Source organism: Gastrolobium bilobum, unplaced genomic scaffold, assembly GCF_033153095.1.
Source record: "Gastrolobium bilobum isolate Gb01-03AN ecotype WA unplaced genomic scaffold, APGP_CSIRO_Gbil_v1 utg34968, whole genome shotgun sequence".
Lineage (NCBI taxonomy): Eukaryota > Viridiplantae > Streptophyta > Magnoliopsida > Fabales > Fabaceae > Gastrolobium > Gastrolobium bilobum.
The window spans coordinates 29,027-42,143 of record NW_026897662.1 but is presented as its reverse complement, the minus strand read 5'-3'; the positions used below and the strand labels follow the sequence as shown (position 1 = coordinate 42,143).

The following is a 13,117-nucleotide window of genomic DNA, read 5'->3' as shown; positions in this document are numbered from 1 at the left end:
TGATCCTTATTTAAAGCTCCGAACTATTCCCAAAATCTCTTTTTCGGATCAGGAAATATTATTAGTTTTTTACTTCTTGTTTGTTGTCAAAGGTGGCCTGTTATATTGTATCATGCTTTAACTGATATATGGTTTATTTTGCTTCATTTATGTGAGATATTACTTGAGCATGAGAAACATGGTATACTGTCTGATGTTGACATGTTGGATTCTACAGAGGATAAGCTATATTTTGAAAATAACTTTCTGCTTAATCCACTCGCACTGAGAACTCAAACGTGTACCATTTGCAGGACTTATTAAGAGACACAGAGGATCATGATCTTGCACCGGCATTATCTCATTTCTTGAACTGCCTATTTGGAAGTTGTCAAGCTCCTAGTGGAAAAGTAATTGCTAATAGCACACAGTCCAGGACTCCTAAAAAGGCATGTCCGGTATGGTTGACTTTCAAGATAACTGCCACTTATATTTCCTAATCTGCTCGTTCTTGTGTGCCAGTGATCCCTTGAGTTAATCTGTGAACTTTGCCTTCTCTCCTTAGGCTGTGCAAACCACATTTTGTTCTCTTGTCAAGTTTATAAGCCATAAAGTTCCAGTTAATTAGTAATCCTTTCTCTTTAATTTACAGGAACATGCAGGGTATCGGTCTCCAGGAAAGCATTCTAAAGGGCAAGCACGATGGAAAGGCAGGGCATCTTTAAGAAAGACTCAACCTTTGTATATGAATATGAGCTCTGAAGCTCTTTGGTCAGAAATTCAAGAATTTGCAATAGTCAAATACGAGGTATCAGCTATTGCCTAACCTGAATATGTGGCATTAACTGGGACACTGTGAGGTTAGGTGTTTCCAATCTGTTGCTATACATTTGAACTTCAAATCAATTTGTTGCAGTTTGAATTGCCTGAGGATGCAAGATCACGTGTTAAAAAAATTTCTGTTATACGAAATCTGTGTCAAAAGGTAAGTACAAGATCATTTACAGTTTAGTCAATTCATATTTAAATTAATTAGTGGTGTAAGTAATTTTTACTATTCTTCATGATCTGATTTTTTAATCTTTCAACAGTTCTGATGACATGAAATTTTGGGAAAGTGTTTTTATCTTTTAATTTTTGCTATCAATTCAGCTACCTTGGTGATTTTTTATATCATGTAAAATATTTCTCATTCAAATCTTGTATTTCTTGGTATATTTCAGAAAAGGATGGGGTGGTTTACACCTATCTTTTCCTTTCTGAATTTATAATACTTTATGTATTTTGAATTTTCTGACTTTGCCCATGTGTTTTGCATTGCATGTTTGCACTTTCTGTCAGTAATATTTCTTACAATTTACTGTGAGATTGTGGTATTTGTTGTTAATAGTTGTTGGAACTTTGATGTTTAATAGTGCTCTTTACCATTTCACCAATAACCACTTCAATTTTTTTGCCATTAAACTTGAGTGAGTGGATTTCATCATGCTTAAACAATGCTTGGTTGTCAGGTTGGTATAACCATCGCAGCTCGAAAATACGGTCTTAATTCTACCTCACCCTTCCAAACATCAGATGTCTTGGATCTGCGTCCGGTGGTCAAGCATTCAGTTCCAACATGTTCAGAAGCCAAGGAACTTGTGGAAACTGGAAAACTTGAATTGGCTGAGGTATTTATATTGTTTTTGACTGTAAAATGAAAATAATGAGTACATTTTTATCCAAAACAAGTGGGCTAGTGGTGAGGAGTTTGGGGGTAGTTTGCAGGAGTCATATGTACAAACCTCAGTGCTCCTATTGTAATAAAAAACAATAGAGAATGAATACACTTGTATACTGTTTGTAAACTACGTAGTTATGTTATCTGTAGCATTCTTTTTCGGATGTTCAGCTTTCAGATGTGATTTTATTTTTAGGGTGAAGTTGTGTTAAGGTTAACCAAAATCCAAATATTTTGATGCTAGTGTAGCTATCTTCTTCAGATTGCACCCTGTTGAATTGAAGTAATGATACTTCCTAAGATGGCATTCTCTTATGTGTTCAATACTGTAATATAAATTTGTAAATTAAGTAGGTTTGGTGTATGGTATTGTTTTTATTTTATTTTTTATTTTTTTCATACAGAATGTGTTAATGTGTAAATTTTTTTTTTTTTTAATGCAGGGCAGGCTCAGTGAAGCCTACACTTTATTTTCAGAGGCATTCTCAATTCTACAACAGGCATGGAATTCAGTATTTTTTTATCTATCTTGGATGATTTTCTTTTGCATAAATAATTGTTGTTAAATGGGCTGCAGGTTACTGGTCCCATGCATCGGGAGGTTGCTAATTGCTGTCGGTATGTCAATATTTATTTATATATAATGTTGGCATGATTTTAAACGTTTTTCTACTTAAATCATAGTTTTATCATGATCTGCAATTCTGCATGCTGTGCTGTTTTAGACCTGGATGGTGGAAATGAATTAACTCCGATGTAATTTTCAGTTGCTATGTGATAAGACCCTTCTCAAGACATAGTATATAGAAAGCATTATAGAGGATTACCCCTCCAGGATGACATGGCTGGTGGAGAGAATATTCTAGAGAGTAGCAATGCTGTTGTTGTTGGGAATTCAGTTAGAGGAAAGCAATTGCAAATGCTGAGGTGGATGGGTCAGCTAAGTTAGTTATAAAGGAGGGGCGAATGGGTGTGAGGAGCAAGCTGGGAATAGAGTTGGGACTTGGGAGAGACTCAGAGCACCCTCGAATTTGCTCTGAACCAACCTTTGAATTTGGATCTTTGAGTGTTTCGTGTGTCACTATACTCTTTCTTTATTTCTTCATTGTTCTGAAGTATCTCTGTAATTTTCCTTTTCCATTACTGATATAATATCGAAAATCCAGTTCTTCTGAGCCACTTTTTGGTATTTGTTGCGTTAAAACTCTGATAGCTGACCCAATTCTTATCAACTGGTATCAGAGCACTTTGATTTGGGGTGCTTTGAAAGGTTTGTTGCGCGCCATGGAATCTCGCTCGATTTAAAGCTTTGGAGGGGCGATGCCGGAGAAATGAAATTATCAATGATGAATGATTCCGTAGAACAGAACAGAGATTGACGGAGATCGAGCAACTTCTTCAGGATCGTCGCGAGAGGAGTCGACGATATGCACGTTCATGGAGGGGGTGGCAAGAGTCCTTGGATTCTGGTTGGAGGAATGAGGAAGTGATGGAGCGATTCCAATTGTTGCAGAAAAACCCACCTATCTCATCGGAGATGATGAAGGAGACGACGATGTGGAAGACGACTTTGCTGGAGAATCAAAAACAGACTTGGGCCATTGACGAGTTTGCGTTGGCCCGCGCTAATCAGTCCTTCAAAGGGGCTTCAAGTGTGTCACACGCCAGACACGTGCCTCATTTATCCAACACACCCAACACGCAAGGGGATGAAATGCTGGTCTTTGGTACAACTCTGTTAAACGACACGCGTTCAGGAATTACCACTGAGGCATTTGGAGACGCGTGAACCCTAAAAGGCACTGGAGGTAATGGGACGAAGGGTGAGGGGAGAAGACACACACAATCCGAGCTCCAAGATCGCATCCGCAGAGGAGTGTGCTTCAAGTGTGATGAAAAATGGGGCCCTAAGCATCGCCACAAGGTTGTGCAACTTCAGCTTTGGTGCGTGGACGAAGACGACGATGAGGTGGTCTACGCTGATGGTGAGAATGCTAAACCCGAAGTGGAGATTGACGAAGAAGAGGAAGCAACGAAGACTTATGGCAGTGGTGATCCCACAACTCAACCTCTCGTAGCTGAATATATGGGGTTACTGATAGAAGAAACTAATTCGTGTTGGAAGACGTTTTTGACAGTTGAATCAGATTGGGACTTGAGTGGACGCAAAGTGAGGGATATTTCTGGTTTGGATTACCCAAGTACCCCTTGTTTTAGTGGCTGGGTTCGAACCGTTGCAGGATTGGCAAAAGAAAGACTACGAATGGTTAAAGAAATATGGGAAGGAGGTTGAGAAAATTCTAGAAAGTGTTCTTTTTCGTCTGTTCATTGACGTCACAGGCCATATAAGCATCTTCGACTCAGCTTTCAAAGGAAACAAAGCCAATCAGGTAGCGAGTTTAAAGCTTCTTGTGCTGCAAATTTATGATGAAGTTAATGTAGATAAGCAATGGGACCTCGGAGGAAATCACTACGTGTTTGTCATATGTTATTGTTTACAGTTCAGGCAATGGGATCCCGGTGGAAGGTGATTAGGGGCTAAACCTCACCTTGAGGACAAGGTGAGTATTTAGGGGGGGAGTATTGATAAGACCCTTCCCAAGACAGTATAGAAAGCGTTATAGAGGATTACCCCTCAAGGATGACGTGGCTAGTGGAGAGAATATTCTAGAGAGTAGCAATGTTGTTGTTGTTGGGAATTCAGTTAGAGGGAGCAATTGCAAATGCTGAAGTGGTTGGGTCAGCTCAGTTAGTTATAAAGGAGGGGCGAATGGGTGTGAGGAGCAGGCTGGGAATAGACTAGGGACTTGGGAGAGACTCAGAGCACTCTCAAATTTGCTCTGAACCAGCCTTTGAATTCTGATCTGAGTGTTTAGTGTGTCACTGTACTCTTTCTTTATTTCTTCATTGTTCTTATTGTAAATAATAGAATTTTTGTTATTATTTTGTAATAGTTATAATACTCTATAAGTGTATTTGAGCTTAGCCCAATAGGTTTTTTAGTCCTTTAAACAAAGAACTCTTGTACAAATATTATACAGTTCAATAGTATAGAAATCTTCTTTTCTAGTTGGTATCAGAGCTCTCGATTCTGAGGGCTTTGCTTCCGCAAATCACTACCTCTAAAAACCAAACCCTTTTGCCTCTCGCCGCCACAAAGCCGCAATCGGGAAAAAAAAAAATTCCGGGGACCTTTTGGACCGTGAAGACCCCTGTTTCACTCTGTTTTCTCAGATCTATCATTCTACAGAGGTTTCTTTTTCATCAGATGACCGGAACAACTCAAGGAAAAAAAAACATTGTTCATCGCGCACTGTTCATGCGACATTGTTCATCGCGCATTGTTCACTGGTACTGTTCATCGAAAAAAAAGAGAAATTTATTTTATTCAACTTTGTTTGGTAAGATCACACACCCTACTCTCTTCTTACATCTTGCACTGATTTAAAAAATTTATGGATTATGGATTCTGGTGCAACTGATCATATGACCTGTCTAGCTGATTCTTTTCTTTCATATCACCCTACTAGTGGTATCCGTACTATAGCTGTAGTTGATGGATCCCACAAATCAGTTGTGGGTTCTGGTAACATTCAAATTCAACCTTCCTTATTTTTAAAGAATGTTCTTTATGTTCCTCAGCTCTCTACCAATCTTATCTCCACTTATAAGCTTACAATTGACATGAATTGTGCTGTCACTTTTTTTCCTACCCATTGTGTTATTCAGGATATCACCACGAGGAAGACAGTTGGAGTTGCTAAGGAGCAAGGTGGGTTGTACTATCTCATTCCAGAGCATGCTACAAGGGATACCGGGAATCAATTATTGATGAGTCATCACCCGTCTACTTCATTCTCACAAATTTGGCTTCATCACAAACGCCTGGGGCACCCGTCATTTGGCTTATTGAAGTCAATGTTTCCTTCTTTGTTTAAGGACCAGGCAATTCACTCCTTCCATTGTGATGTTTGTGAGCTTGCGAAACAATACCGCATGCCCTTTCCTTCAAGTTCAATAAAGAGCATTGAGCCTTTTACTCTTTTCCATTCAGATGTTTGGGGCCCTTCTAAAGTACATAATATTTCAGGTGCGAGGTGGTTTGTTTCTTTTATTGATAATTGCACTCGGGTGACATGGGTATTCTTGATGAAAGACAAATTAGAAGTACCATAATTGTTTATTCGATTTTATCAAATGATCGAGACATAGTTTGGTAAAAGTATTAAGAGATTAAGATCTGACAATGGTGCAGAGTATGTCAACTAGCGTCTGTCATAATTCGTTTCAGATAAGGATATGATTCATGAGCTCACATGTGTGGATACCCCTCAACAGAATGGGGTTGCTGAAAGAAAAAATCGACATTTGCTTGAAGTCACAAGAGCATTATTGTTTCAGACATCTGTATCTAACTCTTACTAGGGAGAAGCCTTATTAACTGCAGCCTATTTTATCAACTGCTTGCCTTCCAGAGTCCTTGGCCACGTAAGTCCTGTTGATCTCATGACCTTTTTTTCCCTTCTGTTCCAATTATGCAAAGTCTCCAGTCTCGTATCTTTGGACGTGTTGCCTTTGTCCATATCCATAAACAACATTGGAGTAAATTAGAGCCTAGAGCCCTTAAGTGTGTCTTCCTTGGTTATGCTCCCAACAAGAAAGGATACAAATGTTACCACCCTCCAAGTCGTTAATTCTTTGTCTCTATAGATGTTAGCTTCCATGAATCTGAGTTTTACTTTCTACACCCTCAGCTTCATGGGGAGAATAGTGTAGAAGCTTCATCCATTTTCTTCGAGTCTGAGTCTCCTTTTCTGTTACCTACATCTTCTACTTCAGTAGTTACACTACATGACAATGAGAAGGAAGACTTAATTGCTGAGGTTGAAAATTCATCTGATTCCTCATGTGATATGCCTCCTATTGATAGACAGAAAGTACGCAAAGCTAGGACACCCGAACTATTGGATCAAAGGAAGAAACAACCCACACTGCCCCACCAGCAACTGCAATCGCCTGAACTGCTGGTAAGTACTTAACACACTACTTCTTTTATTCCTGAGCCTGATATTAATTCTGATGACTTACCTATTGCTGTAAGAAAAGGGAAAAATGCCTTGTACCCAACACCCTATTTCTCATTTTGTCTCCTCTAAGAATCTTTCTATGCAGCATAGAAGTTTTATTACAACACTTGACTCCATTTCAATCCCGAAATCAGTACATGAAGCATTAAATCAAATTGGGTTCAAGCCATGCATGAGGAGATGAATACATTGGAGAAGAATAATATATGGGAAGTTGTTGGCAGGCCAAATGGAAAAAGGACAATAGGGTGCAGATGGGTGTATACTCGAAGTCCGAAGTATAATTCTAATGGGACTCTTGAGAGGTATAAAGCTCAATTGGTAGCCAAGGGATACACACAGATCTATGGCATTGATTAAGAAGAAACATTTGCTCCAATGGCCAAAATGAACACTGTAAGAGTTCTATTGTCTCTTGCTGCTCATTTTAGCTGGGATTTGAACCAATTTGATGTGAAAAATGTCTTCCTCAATGGTGAATTAGAAGAGGAGGTTTACATGGAGATTTCACCAGGATTTAACTCGACAAATGGAGATAATAAAGTTTCAGGTTAAAGATGGCGTTGTATGGTTTGAAACAATTCCCGCGTGCTTGGTTTGGAAGATTTACCAAAGTCATGCTTTCATTGGGATACAAGTAAAGCCAAGGGGATCATACACTTTTCTTTAAACATTCTCAGGAAGGTAAGACCACTATCCTTCTAGTTTATGTTGATGACATTATTATAACAGGGGATGATATAGGTGAGACTGCTGAATTTGAAGTTAAAGATCTTGGAAAACTGAGATATTTTCTTGGGATAGAAGTTGCTCATTCAAAGCAAGGAATATTTATTTGTCAAAGGAAGTATGTTATTGACCTCCTTAAAGAAGCGGGAAAACTTGGGTGTAAATCTTCCAGTACTCCGATTGAGCAGAATCACAGACTAGGAAGTGAAAATGAGAGCTCTCCAGTTGACAAAGGACAATATCAATGAATAGTGGGCAGATTGATATATCTAGCTCATACTAGACCTGATCTAGCTTATGCAGTTAGTGTTGTTAGTCAATTTATGCATGATCCGAGAGAGAAACACTTGCGAGTTGTGGACAGGATTTCCAATATCTGAAAGGCACACCAGGTAGAAGACTATTGTTCCAGAGAGGAGGAATCCTTAGAAGTTTATACAGACGCCGATTATGCTCGATCCGTGACTGACCGACGGTCTACTTCAGGCTATTGTATGTTTCTCTATGGAAATCTTATAACATGGAGAATTAAAAAGCAAAATGTGGTTGCTAGATCAAATGCAGAAGCAGAATTTTGAGCTATCGCTCAAGGTATTTGTGAGTTATTATGGCTGAAAATCATTCTAGATGATCTCAAGGTGAGATATAAAGGATCTATGAAGTTACTTTGTGATAACAAGTCAGCTATTTGTATAGCTCACAATCCAGTTCAACACAATCGAACCAAACATATTGAGATTGATTGCCACTTCATTAAAGAGAAATTAGACAGTGGACTGATCACTACTCCATATATTCTTTCTGGTCGTCAATTGGCTGATGTCTTAACCAAGGGTCTTCCTAATGATAGATTTCAAGAATTTACTACCAAGCTGGAAATGATAAATATCTATTTCTCAGCTTGAGGGGGAGTATTGTAAATAATAGAATTATTTTATTATTATTTTGTAATAGTTAGAATACTCTATAAGTGTATTTGGGCTTAGCCCATTACGTTTTTAGTCTCTTTAAATAGAGAACTCTTGTACAAATATTATACAGTTCAATAATATACAAATCTTCTTTTCTAGTGTTGTGAAGTATCTCTGTAATTCTCCTTTTCCATTACGGATATAATATGGAAAATCCAGTTCTTCTGGGCCACTTTTTGGTGTTTGTTGTGTTAAAACTCTTAATCTCTTATAGCTGATACAGCTCTTATCACTATGCCTTACAAAATTATAGATTTGTAGCCAACTTTTTCATCCTTTGTTATAAAGTCAAGCTTATCAAATTTTTATTTTATTTGTGTGTTGCATATTCAATCTCAATTGAAATTATTGAATTTCAGGTATCTTGCCATGGTTTTGTATCATGCTGGAGATATGGCTGGGGCTATTATGCAGCAACACAAGGAGCTAATTATAAATGAACGTTGTCTTGGTTTAGATCATCCTGACACTGCTCACAGGCATTCCCTATTCCATTCATCTACTGGGTTCATCTCCATAATATTTTTGGGTTATGGATTCTACATTTTTATTTGCCTAATTGTATATAGTTGCGTTTAATGTACTTATGCCAAGACAAATTTGAATGTTATCATGGCCAAAAAAGAAAAAAAACGGCACCAAGTTATTGAAAAATTGAGATGTATTTTCGAAAACTGGAATAGACCAGGAGCTGGACTGGTCAGACTTCTGAAAGTTCAAAAGCCAGTGTCAAAACTGGTTTTGAACAATTTGAATCGATCACTGTTGAACTGGTTCAACTTATTTTTTATGTTTTGAACCCTTTTTATTTTGACTTGGCTTTTTTGTTTTTCCTTTTCCTGATTGATCATTGTTATTAGAAAGAACCAATTCAACCCAAAAGCTTAAGTTGTTAGGTGAGGGTCTTTTTAATGGTTTATACTATTCTCTAATACGCCCCTTTACATGAGAGTTTACTGGGCTTGAAGGGTGAACAATATACAGGCTCACCTACTTGTGCTAAGAAACTTCACAAGACTTAATTATGAATTAAATGGGAGGCGGTGAGAATCGAACCCCGTGACACTGAGGCTCTGATAATATGTAAAGAACTAATTCAACCCAAAAGCTTAACCTGTTAGGTGAGGGCCTTTTTAATTGTTTATACTATTCTCTAACAGTTATTCTTGGCTTGGTGGTTTTATTATTTTATGGATGTAGTGCTTTTTACTTCTATACGGTGTTGGCTTATTGTATGGGAAGCAATTTGATCATATTATAGACATATTTCAGCTTTTGTGTATGATTTTACTTATATAATAAGCATATGTATATTTTAAAAAAAAATAAAAAAATTTCCTTATATAGTTATATTTATAGACTGTACAAAATCCTGGTGACTTTAAAACATTGAACGTCTCCAGTAATCCTTTCGAGGATTGGTCCATTTCACAGCATTAGGTACATGTCATAAAGTAGTATGGTCTAGAACATTTTGTGATTTGTATGTTGTTGTTGCAGTTATGGAAACATGGCTCTGTTCTACCATGGACTTAACCAGACAGAACTTGCCCTTCGCCATATGTCCCGTGCTTTGCTCTTATTAAGTTTGTCATCAGGGCCGGATCATCCTGATGTTGCAGCCACTTTTATCAATGTTGCAATGATGTATCAGGATGTAGGAAAGATGAATACAGCTCTTCGTTATCTGCAAGAAGCTTTAAAGAAGAATGAAAGGCTTCTTGGCCAGGAACATATTCAAACTGCTGTTTGTTATCATGCTCTTGCTATTGCATTTAACTGTATGGGTGCTTTCAAGCTCTCTCACCAGGTATGTATAGGTAAAGTTTGTTTCTAATAGTAATAGCAGGTGGTTGACTGATTTTGGCGTTTGGTTTGACAGCATGAAAAGAAAACATACGATATACTTGTCAAGCAACTTGGTGAAGATGATTCAAGGACAAGAGACTCAGAGAACTGGATGAACACATTTAAAATGCGTGAGCTACAGGTATCTGTACAGTTCCCTTGACACGTGGGTATTCCCGTATGGCTTCACTTACTGGAAATACTTACCTATAAATGTGTTTTTCAAGAAATTCACCGGGAGAAATTAAGAAACTATGGCAGTAAGGCAATAATCTCAGAAAATCAGGTCACAAACACTGGAGGTAGGAAAGAGGAAGAGATGAACCTGGAGTGTTTTGGAATTTGTGCTTGTATGTGTGTGTGTGTGAGAGAGGGAGAGAGAGACTGTAGAGAATGGCAATATAAAAGTTGAACAGTGGTAGATGGCAGGAGGCATAATTAATCCAGAGAGGAGTGACCTCTAGGTTAGGTGGGTTGAGGCTTTTTGTTTTCACAAAGGTCATTATGCATATTCAATGGCATTCCCATATCTGTTTTCTCTTTTTTAATTTGTGTGAATTTTCAATGACTAAAAATTTCCTTCATTCTAGTTAAGTAAGATTCACATTTCACAACTTGTTTTGGCAGATGAATGCTCAAAAACAAAAGGGTCAAGCTCTTAATGCAGCTTCGGCTCAGAAGGCCTTTGATATCTTGAAGGTATCTTATATTCCTTTGTTTTTGCATGCAACATCGTCAAATGGTATCTGTAGCTAATGCTGAGTACATTCCATGCTTGTATACTGAGAGAATAATGAGAGTAGCTCTAAAAAGTGGAGAAACACAATTGGTTTTGTTAAATTTTCAGTCCAAGCTTCTCTATTATTTCATGGTTTTTCATTTTTTGGTTTGTCATATAGTATAACTGGGTATCTGTCCACTTTATTCTAACACTCCAGAGTCGTTTAAGGTTTATACTTTAGAATTTTTACTTCCTTCAAGATAAAATGTAAAGAACCTTGGGATACACCACCCCAAAAGCTAGCTCAAAGGGTGGGAGTGCCCAAGGCCTTATAAACTCCACATTCGTTGCTCATACAACCAATGTGGGACTATATATCTCAACACGCCCCCTCACACGAGAGCCCACTGGGCTTGAAAGGTGGACAATGCACAGGCCCACTTACCTGTGCGAACAAAGAAATTCCACTTGAAAGAAAGTGAGGGGTGGCGAGGATCGAACCCGGGACACGAGGCTCTGATATCATGTAAAGAACCTTGGGATACACCATCCCAAAAGCTAGCTCGAAGGGTGGGAGTGCCCAAGGCCTTATAAACTCCACATTAGTTGCTCATACAACCAATGTGGGACTATATATCTTAACATAAAAGGACCACAGAAGCTTCCCAACATGTTTGCGATGATTGCATTTTGATCTCAGATTGGTTTCCTGAAGGATATCTTATTCTAAACTTTTTGGTTATTTCTCTGATGATGTAATTTCTACTTAAAAAATAAGGATTTTATATAATGGCAGGCACATCCTGATTTGATACATGCATTCCAAGCTGCTGCAGTTGCTGGGGGGTCTGGAAGTTCTGGTGCATCTGCAAACAAATCCCTTAATGCTGCAATAATTGGTGAGGCTCTTCCCAGAGGAAGGGGAGTTGATGAAAGGGCCGCACGCGCAGCTGCTGAAGTCAGGAAGAAGGCTGCAGCAAGGGGCCTGTTGGTACGTCCGCATGGTGTACCGGTACAAGCCTTGCCACCCCTTACCCAACTTCTGAATATTATAAATTCAGGTATGACTACAGGTGCTGTGGAGAATGGGGATGCAGATGTAGAAAAGAAGGAAGCAAGTGGCGTTCCTTCAAGTGATCCAACTGATGCTAAAACGGGCCCATCAATGGCTGTGCAAGAACATGCTCCAGTTGGATTGGGCAAGGGGTTGTCATCATTGGATGCTAAGAAACCAAAATCAAAACCAAAGGCTGGGGCTTGAAATTTTGAACGTCTAAGCTCTGCGTAATTGGCAATGGTAGGTTAATTTGAGATCATAAATTCTTTCTGAAATGGTTGGATTAAACGGGTACTCTGCTCAGCTTTTGAAGAGTGTTGAGTAACGGTTAGAAGTGATCTTTTGTTTTGTTTTGTTTTGTTTTGTTTTTTTTCTGCCCTTTCCCAGTAGGTTTGGTAGCTATATTAGACATCGAGAGAGAATGCAAGTGATTGTGAAATAAATCTAATTATTATTTTTTTCTTCTGGCTAATAACTGATAATCTTCCAGCAAGCTATATATTTCGGGATATGATAATAATAACTTTCATCATGATATGAATCCTTGTATCTATAACAACAAATTTAATCCCCTTGCCCTGTTGATTTGAGGCAAATTCAATGCATGATACTATTTGTAGAATTTTCAGCTTTTTTAGGACATTAATAAAATGTGGCAATTCTTTCTGCGAATTACTTAATGCTGAAAAGATTTTTAGAAGGGTTTGGTGCTCAAGTCTTTTAGTTCCACCTGTTATTTTTCTTAGGCTATGAGGTTATTGCTTCAAAGGAAAGGAATAATAAGTAGGTTGTCAGTAGCGGTCCATAGCACCGCTAAATTGCTACCATAGCGGGTAGCAGCGGTCGGCCGCTACAAACCGCGACGCTACGCGACATTGGCCGTAGCAGAAGCTAGCGGCGTAGCGTAGCGGCAATACTGCTACTCGCTACACCGCTACACCACTCCCATATTGGAATTTGATGGAGAATCCGGAGATGATGATGATTTTCTTCATTAGTTCACTT

At 38.5% G+C, this 13,117-nt stretch overlaps 1 protein-coding gene across 1 annotated transcript in view; it reads left to right on the top strand.

Annotated features, from left to right (window-relative positions):
• The window catches only part of LOC133309120 (clustered mitochondria protein-like), a 52,020-nt gene extending 39,320 nt beyond the window's left edge, over positions 1 to 12,700 (top strand). The window contains exons 19-29 of the mRNA XM_061509858.1: positions 294 to 437; positions 632 to 787; positions 896 to 964; positions 1,491 to 1,649; positions 2,143 to 2,199; positions 2,277 to 2,317; positions 8,846 to 8,965; positions 9,987 to 10,296; positions 10,369 to 10,476; positions 10,962 to 11,033; positions 11,852 to 12,700. Of these exons, the coding sequence (XP_061365842.1) occupies positions 294 to 437; positions 632 to 787; positions 896 to 964; positions 1,491 to 1,649; positions 2,143 to 2,199; positions 2,277 to 2,317; positions 8,846 to 8,965; positions 9,987 to 10,296; positions 10,369 to 10,476; positions 10,962 to 11,033; positions 11,852 to 12,316 (1,701 nt within the window). The 3' untranslated portion in view covers positions 12,317 to 12,700. The remainder of the gene's footprint in view (positions 1 to 293; positions 438 to 631; positions 788 to 895; positions 965 to 1,490; positions 1,650 to 2,142; positions 2,200 to 2,276; positions 2,318 to 8,845; positions 8,966 to 9,986; positions 10,297 to 10,368; positions 10,477 to 10,961; positions 11,034 to 11,851) is intronic.
• Positions 12,701 to 13,117: the final 417 nt, after the last annotated feature.